The sequence below is a fragment of the Cheilinus undulatus genome, linkage group 1, assembly GCF_018320785.1.
Source record: "Cheilinus undulatus linkage group 1, ASM1832078v1, whole genome shotgun sequence".
Lineage (NCBI taxonomy): Eukaryota > Metazoa > Chordata > Actinopteri > Labriformes > Labridae > Cheilinus > Cheilinus undulatus.
In genome coordinates, this window is record NC_054865.1 from 24429880 (window position 1) to 24447555 (window position 17676).

General features: G+C 39.4%; 1 protein-coding gene across 4 annotated transcripts in view; it reads right to left on the reverse strand.

Moving 5' to 3' along the window:
* esrrga (estrogen-related receptor gamma a) overlaps positions 1-17676 on the reverse strand; it is a 201089-nt gene that overhangs the window by 75562 nt on the left and 107851 nt on the right. For all 4 annotated transcript variants that reach the window (XM_041793864.1, XM_041793847.1, XM_041793855.1 and 1 more), the window contains exon 4: positions 1756-1914. In XM_041793864.1, the coding sequence (XP_041649798.1) occupies positions 1756-1913 (158 nt within the window). In that variant the 5' untranslated portion in view covers position 1914. The remainder of the gene's footprint in view (positions 1-1755; positions 1915-17676) is intronic.

The following is a 17676-nucleotide window of genomic DNA, read 5'->3' on the forward strand; positions in this document are numbered from 1 at the left end:
TATCTCTCCTCATGGTGATTGGCTGAGAGGCTGCGTGAGAATGGTTTGCCAGACCTCTAATTGGCTTGACCCAGACTAACCCTGAAATCCTATTGGACTAAGACTTCCCAGTCTGGAGTGCACACCGGCACTTACACACATAGACATGCTGACACACACTAAAAATTAAGGAGCTATGAAAATGCACTAATCGATAGTGTTGTATTGACTGTGTTATTACTACAACCATAACAGCACGATACATGATAATCATGTTTAGGAAGGTAGGTCGGCTTGTGAAATAGTGCAGTTTGATTTTTTAGTGCCGATGTTTAAAAAACATAGAAGTATGGATAAAGTTTTGGAAAGCTTATCTGAGCACTTCCTTTTAGAATGGCACTTTTAGAAGTTTGTTAAAATCCTCTGCAGTGCATTGTCACAGCAGGCTCACAGAGAAAAAATACATAATAAGATATAAACAAAGAGCAGAAAGCACACGAAGTGTGTATATTTTCATTTGCATATAACAATGAATCTGAATTATGCTAACTATATACAAAACACATACTCACAATTACAGCATGATTCCTGCATGTGGCTCTGTTATCCAGAGAAAACTCAGAATGATTTATGGACAGAGAGAGTGGGAGTGTGCGCTTCATCTCACTGTGTTTCAACATGAAACAAGCTGCGTATTTACAGTTTATGTCCTAAAAATGGACGAAGGCAACCTCACTCGCCTTAAACTTATAACTGGTTTGTACTGGAGAACTTTAAAGTCAAGTCAAAGCTTTTCATGTTTTACTGCACATGCAGATGGCATGAGGAATTACTTATTATGGTTAAAGAGACTGTCCTTCGAACAAATGTTATGATTTAAAAACTCCATGCTGTGACGCATTTGCACTACTGAAGTGTCCTTGAGCCAGAAGTTGAATCCCCCTCTCTAATGAAAACCTGTATATAAGATGAAGCTATACAGACATCAATGGACCTATGAGTACGGTTATGTAAAATGTGCCGTATTGGTGACAAGCGTTGTTGGGGGATTATTTCACTATTTTAAAAAACAAAATATTTGCCCTTGGAAAGTGAGTTCAAAATGTTGAGAATATTTAGTGGAAAACAGAGCTCAGCCTCTAAAAGGGTATTTCAGTCATCCTCCTTATTAAGAAAATAATCATATGCCACTTAATAAAATAATCTATTAATATAAATGTATAAATTATGTGTGTAATGTTTCCAAAATGTTAAAATAAAACAAAATGGAAGTTATATTCTATGGGAAACACTCTCTCTGTCACTATTGTTTCTGATGTAAGTAACTATTAAAATGTGGAAGCTTAATTGTCAATCTTGGTAGCTGCTTATTTAAAGACAGATCTAATTATCTGTCCTTGAAACGTAAAACACTGCAGTTTGAACCGACTAGAAAGCCTGCTGCCACAGAGTAAAGAAAAGGGAAGAAATATTGGAAGAAATAAATCAAAGAAAATCAAACATAAAACGCTAATATTTTGATAGATCAGTGAGATTTTTCTCTCTCAGCACTTTCTCTCTCTCTCTCTCACACACACACACTGAACACTAAAACACTGGCTTTTGATGTCTCAAAGTGCTTGCCTTTTCTTTCTCTTTCATCTCAGGTTTATGGAGGTCAAGTGTAGCTTTTGTGTAAAACTGAACTTAACACAATCACAGATTCTTTTTCTTTACATTTTTTTCTTTCTCTCTATCTCTCTTTCTGTGTGTCCCTGGCTGCACCTTTGGTCTTACCTGGGGTTGTAGAGGGCATGTGCGTCTCTCATGTGGTTGGCCTCCAGTGGATCGTAGCTCTGGTGCATCCTCCAGGCGCCAGCGCCGCATTTACTATAGGTTGACTTGGAGTTATCTTCACTGCTGCTGTTCACCAATGGCCCCTTCGATAAGTTCATTCTGCATGAAGAGGGATAAGAGAGAAAGGTGGGATGAATGCACAGCCGGTGAAAGAGACACAGAAACAGCAGGTAATCTAATTTTAATTGTAAGAATAATGACAATTTGAATAAACGAGAAGAATAGCTCTCTTCTTTGTCAACTCAATAAAAAAATTAAGCATTTCATAGTTCACAAAAACAAATATCTACTAGGAAATGTTCAAAAGATCATTAATTACAAGAGATGCACAACTCTGCATAGAATGGGCATGAGCAGAAATAGCTTAAAAAGTTAACTGTTGGTTTCGGCAGTTATGACAGTTTGTGCAGATATTTATAGCTGATAAATCTGAAACAAACTGGCTACATGGTACAGCTGTACCATTTAATTTGCTGAGTTTTAAGCAGAACCAACAGACCTACCTCTGCTAAAGAAATAAAAAATCCTCATTCTTTTAACTTGATTTGTGTTCTTAGGAGGAACTGAGAGGAAGCTTTTGAAAAAGGGTCACATTTTCATTTAATCCTGTAAAGAGCTCACTGTCATTCAGCAGATTGTCAAAGCAGGCGAAACTTTGCATTACTGTAGCTGTTAAAAATACCTTTTGCATAAAATGTACTTTCAATTTTTCATCACTGAACATCTTTGTTTAAAATATAATACGTCCATTGTTCTTTGTCTTATTTCATGTCTGTTTCAATTTAAAAAAAAAAAAAAACACCTGTCACAATTACGAGGAGCAGGTCAGCTCTGGCACAGCAGAAACTCTGAGTGTTTGAAATAAAAATGGTGTGCCAGCATCTGAATCAGCTAAAATGTACCCAAAAATGAATTTGTAAACGAAAAAATGTATCAAGTCCCTTTATAGGGACTTGATACATTTTTAAAAAAGCAAAGAAGGCTTCAATAAAACTGAGAACAACTTCAAATTACAATGGGATAGTATACAAAAATAATGTTTATCATATAAAGTGTTGTGAGTGTTAAAATGCAGTTAATGCACAGGCAGACACTCATACAGATACTTTTTTATACCTGTGAGACAGATACAACAAAAAGCTGGAAGTTTGCATTTGCAACAATGTGATGTGAATAGAGAGAAGGACCACAGCTTTAATAAAACAACAACAAAGACAAAAAAGGAATAATGGAAACAGATTCAGTTAGAATGACACACAGGCCAACACGCTGACAGCAGCACCAGACAGACAGACTATGAGCTTTCAGACAGACAGGTTGTGACTCTGGACCTTTACACAATGCTTTTGTCGTGGAATGTGTTAACAAATTTCCATCCAAGATCTCTTTCTCTCTCTCTCTGTCCAGATGCTTCTCTGCGTCAGACTGCTAACTGAAGCACACCCCGCCTGTGTTTAACGTCAGAGGAGTGTTAACAGTTCCAGCTTTGGATGAGACTCTTTCAGAGCGAAGGAATATAAAAGTAAAAACACCAGGGGAGGGACTGCTATCTGTCAATCATTCCCTTGTGCTGTCGTCATGAAAGGGGCTGATGTCGAGGTGATAAGGTCACCGGAGGAGGGGGAGAATCAAAATCATCCGTTGCCAAAAAATAAATGAATTAAATAAATAACAGGGAGGAAAAAAACGGATAGGACTTTTAGCTTACGTCAAAGAGGAGAGGAGGAGAGGGTGTGTTAAAAAATTGGCTGGGTGGCCTACATAAAAAAACCAACTATGGCTTGAGAATAGAGCAGACTGTACTGATCAAAATCGCTAAAACAGGCTTAGAAAATATAGAAGACATGTAGATGAATTCATTTAGAAGAATGGAAGCTAAAACACAACTATAAATAAAGCGGTCATTCTTAAATTTAATTTAATGCACAAAAGATTCCTAAAGGGAACACTTGATGTGTTCTCATGCTTTGCATTTTAATATTTCTAAAATAATGTGTATAGACAATGCTTGCTTATTACAGAAAATAATAAAGGTATAATCATTTATTATTTAACTTTGTTTTATTGATGAGAGAGTGCACATATCTTAGTTGAGATTCTTTAGCACTGATTTTTAAAGACATTGACTGAATTTTCAGTACCCACATTTCAAACCAAACCATCTGGTTGTCTTTTTAAGCCATGCAACAAAGCTTAAAAGCTACTAAATAAAAACTTGTTTTATATCTGTTGGGTATTTTTCCTGTCACTGCATTCTTCTGTGTATGTCCAACATTTCCGTAAACAGAGCAAGATATTTGTATGCGACACAAACTGATAGACACATGTTTACAAAACAAACACACCACACACGTCTGTGTGGTGTGTTTGTGTGTTGCTGTCCCACTGTGCGTTCATGTTCAGGTGATGGCCACGCAGACAGACAGGTAGACGGACCAATCAGGCATCTGACAGCCGTCCCTCCCCGCATCCACAGAGCCGGGCCGGCTCAGTGAGAGGTGGAGGGCCGGGGTGTGTAATATGTAGGTTTTAGTTCCACTCTGGTGAATCGGAGGAATCGATACCTCGCTCGCTGCTGCTGCTTCAAACACTTATTGGCTTTGGTTGCGGTGTCACAATGCTATATAGACAGGCAACACTTAATACTGCGTTTTTATTGGGGGAACAGCCTGGACTCACACCTGACTAAGGTACATCCAGTATGATGGGCACTGGACGTTTGTAGTTTAAATCCCTGTACCCTCCTATAAAGTCTCATAAGAAGTAAATGTTTGTCATTCCTCAGGCTCGAACAGAAAATATTAATGCACAACTAAAATGAATATAAAGAAAGAGGAAAGGAGAGCCTGGCTATATAAAGGGAGAATTAACCTTACTTCTTACTAAGCCTGATATCTACACTGCTATGAATCGTAAGATGCAACTTTAGAAAGGTACCGATGTTTAAAATATTCTGACATAAAACAAATCAAAAACATTCAAGCCGAACAGCTTAACACCTTCTGATTTTGCAGAAAAAGCTCCAGTCCATCACTTGTACTATCCAGAATGCTAAAACTGTTCAGGATTATCAAGAGAGATTCTGTTTTATTACATTATAGCTTATGGCATTGTAATCATATATTTTATAATGTCTTTATTCTTTCCAGAGGATTAAATGTAGGCACAAAGCATCTTAAAATCTGCCCACAATCATCTAAATCAAGCCTTACTGGTAGTTGCTTTTTATCTGAATACAGAATATCAAACACAAGATAAACATAAAATAGACATATCCTAGCGGCACAGGCCTTCATATTTATGGTTTTGAAATTTAGATGTAAAAATCGGTATTTTAAGAAACTTCTGTTTTTAGGATGTCAAAATATTGAAGTTCTTAGATTAAACAAACAGAGGGCTCGAGGCATAAGTATTTATACTCACATTAAAAAAAGGAGAGAATAAAGCCGGAGAGTATTAACCTATGTGATTCTACCTAACCTATTTCACGCTCCTGTCAGTATATGTAAGCGACACCACCACACACGTACGTGCACTCACATGAATGTAAAAAGGTTTCTGTGTGTGGGAGATCGTGGGTGTCTTTCTGATGCTCAGTGACTCGCTCATGTGTTGCTGGCCCATCTGTGAACAGAATGACCATGACACAGTATGAGTGTGTGTCTGCGTGTGTGTGTGACATGGTGATGCAGTGATTGATGAGACAGTTGCCATTCTTGCTAATGCAAAACGCACCTATCCCTGAAGGAAGCAAATGCCACAACGCATACACACATGCACCCAAAGACGAAGACGTACGCACACGGGCCTTCGAATGCCCTACCTAATTACCCTGCTAGTCAGGGCAGTGTGATGTCTTCCAGCCACATATGCAATAAATAGCCACAAACATGGCTAAACCTTATTCATTCCTAAATAGAGTTCTGTCGCTGACAGACCGCTGATAAATGACTGAAAACAAAAACTAAGACGATGGATACATTTGCTGGAAAATCTTGATTTTGGTCCATTTTTAAAGCATCAATAGAGCATTAATATACACTTTTGGATTCAACAAAATGCCTAAACAGACACAGATTTAAAACGTTCAATGCCAGAAATCATTTGATACGTACATTTAAAAACTGTCACTCAAATGTTTCCATGTGTGAAAAAATAATAATTTGTAAGACATTAAGTCTCATAAATAGTGTCTGACACAAATAAACACTTACATATGTGACATTAGAGTCATCATGACATCATTAGCTAATCACTGAGTACATTAAGACGTTAACATACAAATGCGTCTGACGACGTTTCTCCGCGTGTCACCGGATGCACCCGGGCAGGTTGGGTTTAGACCCGTCCCTTTGTGTGTCTGAGCAAATGTGGATGTGTGCACGCGTTAGCGTTAGCGACGGGAGCTGTTAGCGGGGCAGGCGGCAGATGGGCTGTCGGCCTTAATAGGGACTGAGCGGGTGCAGAAAGGTGACAGCTCCACGAAGGGAGGGGGGTGTGAGTGTGGAGGGAGAGGAGGAGAGTGAGGGGGGTGAATGGTGAGGGAAGACAGGGATAAAGGGGAAATGAATTATCTGCGGAGGTCAAGAAAAGTGCGGGTCAGCTGCGGAAAGGAACACACCTCCTGGGGGCAAAAATGTTTGCTGTTTTTAATCAATCAAATTAAAAATTATTTGTATAAATGCACATTTAATGAACAAAAGTTTTCAAGTATTTGGAAAATGGAAATGCCATTAAACAGATTTTGACAGACATCAAATGAGAAAAATATATGGATCTGACTGTGGGAAATGTGCTAAAGCTTTCAAATATATATATATATGTGCTTGTTCTCTTTTTTTCAGGAGCAATACGGTGTTTGTCTGCTGTAAAATAAAATCTGTGATGAGCCTTTCAAATACAGAATTCCACTTAAAATCTAAGGCTAATGATGCATTATTTATTAAATATATAATCAACAAATCAAAAAAAGTTTCTTGAAACAAAAGAATACATATTTCACTCGGTTTCTTTCGGTCTACTCCGAATGCAAACACAGAATGAAAACAGAACCAAAATCAAGGGATATACTTGAAGATGACTTTTCAGGTAAACCTTTCTCCCTTCTTTTCTTACTTCCATGGAAAAAATTGGATGAAAATCTTAACTTTTTTTCCTGCTTTTAGATTTTTTTTCTTTCAGTGGGCACTCCCAAAAGCGTTGCTTTCTTTCTATATTTTGAAGTCTTAAACGTTTGTGAAAAATTCTTTGATTCAGAAAAGATTTTCTTTTGCTCATCATCTGTAAGTAAAATTAGTACAGATGTCTGACCAAGAGGGTACGTTTATGTGATGGCCAAGATTTGCGTTAGTGTGTAAATTACACCATAGGAGAAGCTGATTGTACATATGGAACAGAAAAGGAAAAAAGGCAAAGAAAAGGAGTTAAAAAAAAAAAATCTAAGGAGAGAGGTGGGGTGGTGGGCTGGCCTGTCATTCTCTCCCCATCAGGCACACACATGAAGCATGATGGGAGGATGAGAGGAGGAATATTTCACTGTCATGCGGAAGGCAGGATGGTCATTCATTTCGTTCTCTCTCTCTCTCTCTTAGAATCCATCCATGTCCCTCTCGACTGTATGTTTCCCCTTTTGTCTTTTTGAACGCCCCTCACACTGTCGAAACAATGACAATTTAATCATACCATACAAGACCTGAGCATGTAGAGGGGTGAGCTATCCAAGCAACCGATCTATAGGTTGCTCCCCACGGACACGGAGGGAGTAACGCAGACACAGAAAAAGTGAAGACAGACATGATGTTTGAACCTGCAGCGTTTGCCCCGATCCTCTTTAACTCAAGCACACACACACACATACAAAAACACTTTCACGCACACACGGCACCTCTCCATCTAAATCTGTTCTATTGTGGCCTGGTCTCTGCTGTCTCCTCCCATTAGGAGTGAGAGGTAGCATTAGGAGTCCTGAGCACGACACGATGGGCGCGCACACAAACACTCACGCATGCACCAGTCTTCTGTTCTGAGATAAAGCTTAATAATTTGTGAATTGCTGAAATAACATTTAAAAAACTGCTTGTTCAGGAATGCGAACGAAAAGAAATGACAGGGAAAATTATGAAAAAGTCAATTAAAATAAGTACATGTAAAACAAACAGAAAAGCCACATTTTTACACAAGTTGAAATCTCCCTCCTTCTTTCTTCTGCAATCCTAAAATGACGGTGTGAGAAAGAAAAGTCAGGAAAGAGGAAGAAGTGATGCTCAGCATCAGGTAAAAATGAACTGATTTGGCAATAATAAGTGAATTCACATTGTTCCATATAGAAAGTGGAACGTGAGGAATAATCATCGCAGAAAGAGGGAAGAGAGGGACGGAGAGATGAGAAGAGATGAGCATTGTTATATCTCTATATATCACTCTCCTTCCTCCTTCAATCAGATCTCTGGCATTCAATCACGCACGCACACAAACACGTTAAGCTCCACTACCAGTGTGGTGTAATGGCTAATTGCAGGGAGAGTGTGTGTGTGTGAGAGAGAGAGAGAGGGAGTCACAGCTGGTACTGTCCCTCTAACTGCACTACAGCACATAAAAGAGCGGACCTGACCCTCAATACAAACAAATGCACAAATAGCACTGGTGGACTAAGCATCAATCAGAGAAATTCACATTTTCAAAGCTGTCCAAATTTGTGTGTGTGTGTCAGAGGAAGGTGGATGTGTGTGGGGTTGATGTTTTCAATTACTGCAGTGAAGAAACCCATTTCAGTGCATCTGCAATTGCATTTTTGACACAATTCAGACACTTTTAAGCTGCAAATGCCTTAAAAAATGGCTTAATGTGTGTTCTAGTGCAGGCATGTGTGCGTTCATGCATGCATGTGTGTCCAGCGGACCACTAAGTGCTGGTGTCAGACAAAAGCAAAACCCCCTCTTACCCCCCCTTTACCTATTGCTCTGTCTGTCTCTCTCATTGCATCTCTCCCTCTTTACTGGGCTAAATTACTGCCGGAATGCACGGACCCTTCACTTCACAGAGACGCAGCTGTATGTGTGCATGTGCTGGCTCGGACAACGCAAAAAAAACCCTGACAGACAGACGGGCAAACACGAGCGCAAAAAGAAGAACAGCACCTACTCATGCAGGCCTCTGATAGGTCACAGACACGCACGAAATGTGGGCAGGCAGGCATGAACCCCTGCACGAAGACAAACAGATGCAAATGCACGCACACACACAACCACACGCACAGCCAACAAATCAGTGCGGCACATATTGACATGCTTTGACAGATGAATTAAGTAAATGATTTTATAAGGAGATTAAAAGGATTTTAATTTACGCAATCTCTCTTTGGTCCCCCCGTCCCTCCCTCCACTCAGCTTTACCTCTCTCTCTGTCTCTCTCTCTCTCTCTCGAATGTTTCCTCTCCCTCTTGGCCCGAGTGAAAGAGCGCACAAGAGATAGATAAAAAGAAAAAGCAGAGATGTGTAACGGTTCTTACATTTCTAAACTAAACCCTTTTTGTCAGCTGTTCATAGATTTTTTTTTTCCAAAGTGTTTAAGTTCGTTGCATAATTGTTTCCATTTTTGAGCTAACTAAGCCATCATCACGAGGCTGCATTTTAAAGATTTAAGTTAGAAAAAAGTTGAAAACAGTGATTTTGAGCAATTTATCCAAAAAGTTTGGCCTTTGCATTTCAAGGATTTAGTTGTCTTTGATTAAATTTAATTTACACAACTTGCATGAAAGCTAAGGAAAACCAGCAAAAAAAGAAGATTCATCTTAAAGGAAAAATCAATGCTCCAAAAATCAAATGAAACAAATCCATTTTTCTGTTTTAATCGCCTTCAGTGCTGCCCTAATGCAACACAATGCAGCACTGAAGGAGTGAGAGGATGGAAATGAAGCGCTGACTTGTGCATAGCCAAATAATCTTTAAATCTGTTCAAATAAAAAAATAATTAGCTTAATGCTTTAATTATTTCATCCTATTTTTAGTAATGTATGGTTTTGAATTACAGAATATCGTTCACGGTGTGCAAAAGAACATTTCTTTCATTAACACTTTATCATAATCGTGATCAGATTTTCAGAATTTGACTCTAAACACAACATTTATTTGCACAACATTTTAATGTATGAGTGTAAAAACAAACTGATGGTTGAAAAGATTCGGACTGTGATCACAAATGCCTTGTATTTCCCTACGTCTCTGAAAACCTCTGACTGGATGATCTGAGCGGCCGCTGTGTAATTCTCACCATCCGTCTCCTTCACAGCCTTTAACAAAAAGCACCAAATTCACTAAAGTCAGTGTCGGAAATATATCTTAATGATATGCAAATGGTATGTATACGATGGCATGAGGGGAATGCAATTATGTTAACAGCTTAAGCGGTACTTGTTGTTATTATTATTATTATCAGTATGATCATCATTATCCCTAATATTTTAATTAGTGCAGGAAGCCTGCCTGAGAGCAAAGGAGGAGAAGCTGAGCAAAGAAAAAGAGAGCAGTGGATGGAGGGATAGATGAAGAGAGGACATGCAGACAGACGTCTAAATGAAAAACAGGGGGTTTTGGAAATGCGTGAGGTGGATGCATGAAGGTAAAGAAGTGCATTCCTTTAATGAAAAGGTGTTTCCTTTATAAAGTATGTGAAAAACACCACACCTCTCACACTTGGTACATCTTAAGGTAATATGGGCCAAAGTCCTTGTTCAAAAGAATTTTTTTCTTCTGTAAATCACTGTCGAAACAAAGTTTACATTGTTAACCCTAAAGCAGTGATGACAACATAGACCTCACTGGTACAGTGGAAGGTACAAACATAAATGTCAGAAACAGTGCAAAGGTTTTAGTCCTTACAGTCAAAAATGAGAATTCAGACTTTGTTCGGTCACCTGTAAATGCAAATCTACAGACTGAGTACGAAAGCTCATTGTTCAGATCAAAATCCTGATTTATAACTTTCCACTCACAGTTAAAAACCCTCATTTACTTCAGCATTTTGCCCATGAACACATTTTTTAAGTAATCAGACTGTAGACATTTGCATATATCTATCCTTTGTTGCAAATGTTTTAGAATTTAGAACCTACTACAAAAATTAACCTTTCCCCAAATTTGAGGGGAACAGACTAAAAGCTTTATCTAGCCATATATCCTTTTCATCTTTAAATTTAAAAACCTTTCTCATTACACCACATAGTAGGACAGAAAGCCTGAGCATATATTACACTTGCACACACAGACATACATGATGATGAGATACCTTTAAAGCACACATGGAGTTTCTGGAAAAATGTCTATAAAGTCAAGAAAGTGGAAAAATCAGAACATCATTCTGGGCTGACTTTGATTTCATCCTTACAGTTTTTCTGCAGGGAAGACCCTTTAACTGAGGCTGTTATCGGTGTAGTGTGTTTAAGTTTTTAACTAAAAGGCCTCAATTATTTCAAACAAAATTCCCCTTGCCTTTTTGTCTTATATTTGTTTACAAATTTGTTATGAATCTTGGGGTTTATTAATAGAAATGCAGATTCTGTCCCATCATTAACATCTAGGTAAAAGAGAGTTACGTCCACATCCTGAACAACACTACACATTCAATATGAATGTATGCTTTACTCTTAATGTGTGATTGAAGGAGTTTTACTATACTTGCTGTTTTAGTGTAAAAACACACCTTGCACACTGACTGGATAGTCACACACATATGCACACACTGCTGTCTGTTCTGCCAATCAGTTAATCTGCATTTTGAGCAGTGTCTTTAACACGGACCTAAAAGAGCAAAGCGCTGGTGAAAGGAGCAGCTCAGTGGCACCCGCTTGTTTGTGTGTGTCCGAGTGTGTGTGTAAGTGTCTCTAATTCCTGTGCGGGGCCACACGCTGAGCAGCCCGTCTGAAATTCTACCTCCTCTGGCATTTAAGAGCGCAGCTCTCCCCCCTTTTCCTCCTCCCCTCCTCTCTTATGGGCCCTTCTCCTCCCGTCTCTCCGCGTTATTCCTGTAACCTCATTGCCCTGTTACCTCGCTGATTCTCTGCTTGGATGAACACACAGAGAAAAAACTCACATGCACAATCATAAACACAGAAACACATGACAGCCTCTCAGAGAGTTGCTGTTTTGTTCCGAGAACAATGCGACTCAAAGTGAAGCAGTGTCTTCAAACAAGTAAAAGTCAAGGAGAAAGTGTGCCATTAAGTGGACTGAGTTGATGTGTCTGTGACTGTGTGTATGTGTGCATGGATGTATGTGTGTGTGCATGCACAGGTGTGGTTGTGTGTATGTTTCAGGTGTAGGGACAGAAAATCAGCTCATCTACCACTGAGTGAGAGCTGCTGTCCGGATACTGCAGCCACACACACAATCACACACACACAGTGAAGAGTGCTACCTGACAGCAGAAACAACCTTGACATGGTGCCGGCCACCTCCGCTGCATACCATCACATCCACACACAAACACTGACACACTGACACATGGACACACTCTCATGCTGATACGCAGTGAATGACAATGGCAAGTTGAAAGATGAATTTAAAGATAAGAATTAAGGTAAAATTTACCTACTCTTGTTCAGAGTGCATTAAAAAACACTCGGATAACTGGTGTCCTACCGAATCCATCGGCGATACCGGGTCATTGTCATGTCAACCACCTCCAAGCAAAAAGAAAAACAAAAATGAAAAAAATGTAAAAATCAAAGTTTGTATATGTCTCCTCTCTCCTCTTCTTTCTCCGCTCTTCCTCTCTCTTGGTCCTTCCTTCCGCTTGGCGGGAGCAATACAATTACCAGGCTCTGCTCTGCCTGCACTGATCGACTCTGCGTGTGTGTAGATGTGAGGGATGTGTGTGTGTGTGTGCGTGCTCTGTGGATGTGAGAGCCAGGGAGCGGGTCTATAGGTACACACACAGCCGGGCAGCCAGGCAGTTGGGACAGAAAGCTGTGCCTCTGTCCTAATCAACGACTTAAAGCCCCGATAGCAGCTCATGAATATTAAGCAGCGTTTTGCATATGCAGTCCCTCAGGCCCTGGTTCTGCTCTGATTGGTGGGTGCTTGACCAATGGCTGGGGGTAGGGGCGGAGTAAGGGGTGGAGACGAGGAGGGAGATCGAGAGAGAGAGGAGAGATGAGCAGGTGGAGAGGGAGGGATCAGACAAAGAGCTGATAGAGGGAGGGAGGAAGGAAGGAAAGGAGGGAACGGAGAGGAGAAAAAGCCAGGTGAGGGAAGGATTCAAAGCAAGGCATCCCACTCTTCTTCTTCTTCTTCTTCTTCTTCTTCTTCCTCTTATTCTTTGTCTCTTTATGGGCTGATCATTCTGTTTCTGTGTCTCGGACCAACACTTTCTGAAAAGTCCTTGTCTTTCAGTCCCAGGACGTACCTGTATGGAAAAATGAATCTCAGCAATCAAAAGCAACTCCAAAAACACATGGACCAAAAATGTATTTTTTTACACTATGTTCAAGACAATAAATAAATTAAAACCTTTCAAACTCCAGTTTAATATTTGAGTGTTTTGAGGTTTGTTCAGGTAGGAATTGTGGATTTATCTGCACAGCTGCAAATACAAAATTGATTGCAACCAGCTGAGAGAATTACACCTTCAAAGGAAATAGTCTAAGCATGACCCCAAACCCTAAGCTTCAGTATTGTGTCAAACTGCAAACACACAAACACGCCTCCACATAAACAGAGAAGACAAGTTACAGCAGAGCCCCATCACAGCTCAGCAGTAAAATACAGGATTAAGGCAATTCTGAAACCCTTGTCCTTTCTTGTGGAATGATTGGGCAATGATTGGGGCAAGGTCCTCCTCCCTGCTTGCTTTTTCTCCTTCTCCTTTTTAAAAAACAAACAAAAAAATGAGATCCTGCCGTCTAAGAGGAATAAGCTCACTGCTCTTAATTCTCAGAAAGTGTAGGAAAACAGAGGGAAGAAAAGGCAAACGTCTGGAGGGAGACAGGGAGACACAGATGTGCTTCACCACAAACATGCACAAACTGTCTCTTTCTTCCCGTCTTTCTTTCTTTCTCCCCTTCTCTCTGACTTTTTCAACGCTGAGATACCCCTGCACGCAGGATGGAAGGGGAGCAGAGAAATGTGGAGGAGAGAGGGAGATAGAGAGAAAGAAATTGCAGGGGTGTAAAGGGGGGATGCAAAGATGAAAGAGAGTGGTTGTGATTAGCAGCTTTGGAGGAGAACAGATAATAAAACATTTCCTGAAACCAATCTCTGCTTTGATGTACGTGTGTGTATGTGTGTGCAACTACTTCCTCCTTTTCCTCTCTCAGACACGCTAACAAACACGTCAAAGAACAAATGCTTAACCACCAAGCTGCACTAGCTGACTTTAGAGCGTCTTCATGCATGAGTATGCAACACTGTTAATCACTGCTTATTTAGATTCACGCGACGACTTTGTCTTTTACTTCACAGTAAAGTTAAACAAACTGTTTAATTAAAAAAAAAAGGGTTAAAATATGCAACTACACAGACCTCAATCTATATACAGAGGTGTGATTTACAGACATACAGCATACGTCAGCAAATACAAGCATAAATGACAAAAGAAAGATCCATACAAAATTTACAAAACAAACACTCAGACATGATACCGTCACATACATTTGCACCAGAGTCTTTGTATTGAAACATATCTACACACAGATGCCATTAGATTCATGTTCACAAGCACACACACATACAAACCACACGCAGTTATGATGTATCCCGGGGCTTATAAGCATCGACAAAGATGAGTGTGAATCAATGCTGCCGTCACTACTGGGCAAACAAATCCTTTACCAAAACCTCTGTGTCTAACAAACACATGCACACAAACACAAATAGATCCAAACACATTAGAGTCCATCTCCAGATTTGTGCAAAATGATTAAGATTCAGGAAGTCAGCATTGAAACACTAAAAAAAAAAAAGTCTCTTTCTTAAGAAAAAAAAAAAAAAAGATCAACAGACAAAACTTAATGAGGGGATGATATGAAAAAGCCCTTGATGGAATATGAGTGTATAATTGAGTCATTTAGGGGTTCCTGAAGAACACTAAAAACTGTGATTTGACCTACTCAGTGATGAACTGATAGTTTTATGAAGGAATATTTTCTTGTTAGTGTTAACATTGGAAACTAACATATTTCTAAGAACAATTACAATTTTGTAATGTATGTACGTATGCAGCCTGTATTAAAACCTGGCTTTGGGATACTGCTGTAGCACAAGCTGTGTGTGTGAAAAAGAAAAGCATAAAAGAAGAAGTTTCCCAGGTTCTCCTCATTCCTGCTGCTGAGAGTGATGCTTTGAAAACCTATTTCTGATATGTTTAAATAAACTGTTATTGGCGTGAGGTAAAAGCACAGCTGACTATACAGCTTTATAGTCTGCACATTTACATTCATCATATTCTCATACAGCTTTAGAATCTCCTGTTTGAAATCTATAGATAATGTAAAACATATGTCCATAAAAAATGAAATAAATCAGGAGTTTTCTTTTTCTGCCTTGATCCTCTCTTCCCTCTCTGACCCTGTCTCCACCTTTCCTGCCCCCCAACTATTGATTGGATCTCAGTCAGTGGGTATGTTGACAGTGACCCCTTTAGGCCACTTCTCTCCCTCGCTGAACAAACCAGCTGCCACGCAAACCTCTTCAACACAGAGATGTTACAGTAAAGCTGGTGAGATACTCTCCCAGTGAGTGTGTGTTCATCTCTGCGTGCATGGTGTATAACTTTCCAAAGAAGTGTGTAAGACAAAAAAAAGCACCTAGTTCAGTCACCATGTGAAAAACCATGGTAACTGATAACTGCTATACGTCTTCTGCCTCATCTATGCAGGTCAGTAAATATGTGAAGGCTGCTTTATTCCATACACTCCTGGACTCTTGTCATTTAAACGCTAGTGTTTTATGTGTGTGTCAATGCGTGTGAGAGTGTGTTTTGACCCTGTGGTGGCGGCCTGTTGACATCTGTGGAAGAATTATCCATCGCAACTCTCAGTGACATCAATCACACCACTCGATAGGCCTCAGCAAGTTCATCCAGGGCAGCATGTGCTTGTGTTTAAGTGTGTGTGCTGGTCCAATCAGTCCTTAATAAATTCAAGAGGTGGTCATTTAAGCAGCTGACCTCAGGCCACCCATTGACATAAGAGTGCCATTCATAACACTTCTCTTGGTTAAGGTTGATCCTGCAAACAACACTCTTCTGCAATGAAAAAGCATACAAACTTCTATGTAGATAGTGTAATATCACTTGTTGTTTGTGCCCTTACTAATCAGTAAAAATAAAGTCAAAAAATAACAATTAAAGGTTGATATTTTTACTCTTACACACTTGCAAATTCAGCTACTAATGCAGAAGAGAGACAGAATGAAAGAGGAAAGAGACGGAGGGATTGTAGTTCATAGCTGGCCAACAGAGGGAGCTATGGACTCTGGTCAGTTTACACCCAGCTGCTCCACAGAGACCCATGTATGTGTGTGTGCATGAGTGGGTGTGTTTATTTATGCAGTGTGCAAAATTTAATCATCATTAATTTAAAAGTTATACCAATGAAGAAAATCACACATCACATCCAATCATGTCAAAGAAGCCCAGTCTTCACACATACTCTCCTAAAACACATGGCACACATACACAGTTACACTGCCAGCAGGGACTGTAGGGATGGAGCTAAGTTATCTGATAGCTCTGTCAGCAGGTACAGCACAACACAGTGTGGAAACGGCCAATTTGACCACAGGCCCCCTGCCTGGCCCTCCAGCCAGCCATCCGCTGATCCCAGAGGGAGAGAAAGAAGAAAAGGAGGGAGGATGAAATGGAGGTGTAGGCAGACATGGGAAGAATCTCAAAGCAATGAAGAAAATGTGAGTTAGAGATGTAAAAAGACATCCCTGTAACAAACTATCCAAATGGTGCAATAGGAGTGGGACACATGGTGTTATAAGATAAACACAATACTTAAGCTGCAGTTTAATTGAGCCTGTTTTTGAGTAAGTGTGTTTACATGTTTAAGCACATTGTTTTACTTTAGGACTTAAAAAGTTATCACCATACCAGATCTTTAACTTTGAAATAAGTAAAAATGACAATACTGCTACCAGTTTAGATACCTGTTAACAACCAATAGTGGGTTATTTTTTGTTCTTAATTACCAAAAATGGAGGCAAATTCCTACACACTTAATAAATTATCTATTTTAGACAGCTCCCTCTCTTTTGCTCAAAGCAGCTTTGGGTCAAAAATATGACTGAAGATCTCAAATATCTTTAAAGCTGAGATACTGTTTGACTCTACAGACCATCAAAAAACATCTTTGTCTCTTAAAAACATGTGGTGTCAAAAATGTCAGACCATAGAGATTTTTCCAACAAATACTTGGATTATAGATAGAAATTTAGTTCCCAAAAAAAAAACTGCACAGGGAATCTGGATGCTTAGAGGTAATGATCTTGCAGAAATCTAGAGTTGAAATAATACAATGCACATCAATTACTAACTGATTAAAATGATTAAATGAAAACAAGGACTGAAAATGCATAAAAAATACTGACTTGTTTGATTAGATGAAGGTTAAATAACTTTTTGCATTATTTACTTAAGAGCATGTGTGGATTCATGTCTTGATGTTTGAATTGTATGATTTAACCAAATGCCTTATTTCAACACTAATCATAGAAATTAATGATTGTGCTTGAAAATAATGTCTATTCCACAGATTTAGAAGTAAATCTGGTACGTTGCTCTGTCTGCTCTGAGGCTGCCAGAATTTGATTGGAAAATATTGACCAAAACCATGAAAAGAAGTTATTAATTATTTTAAACAAA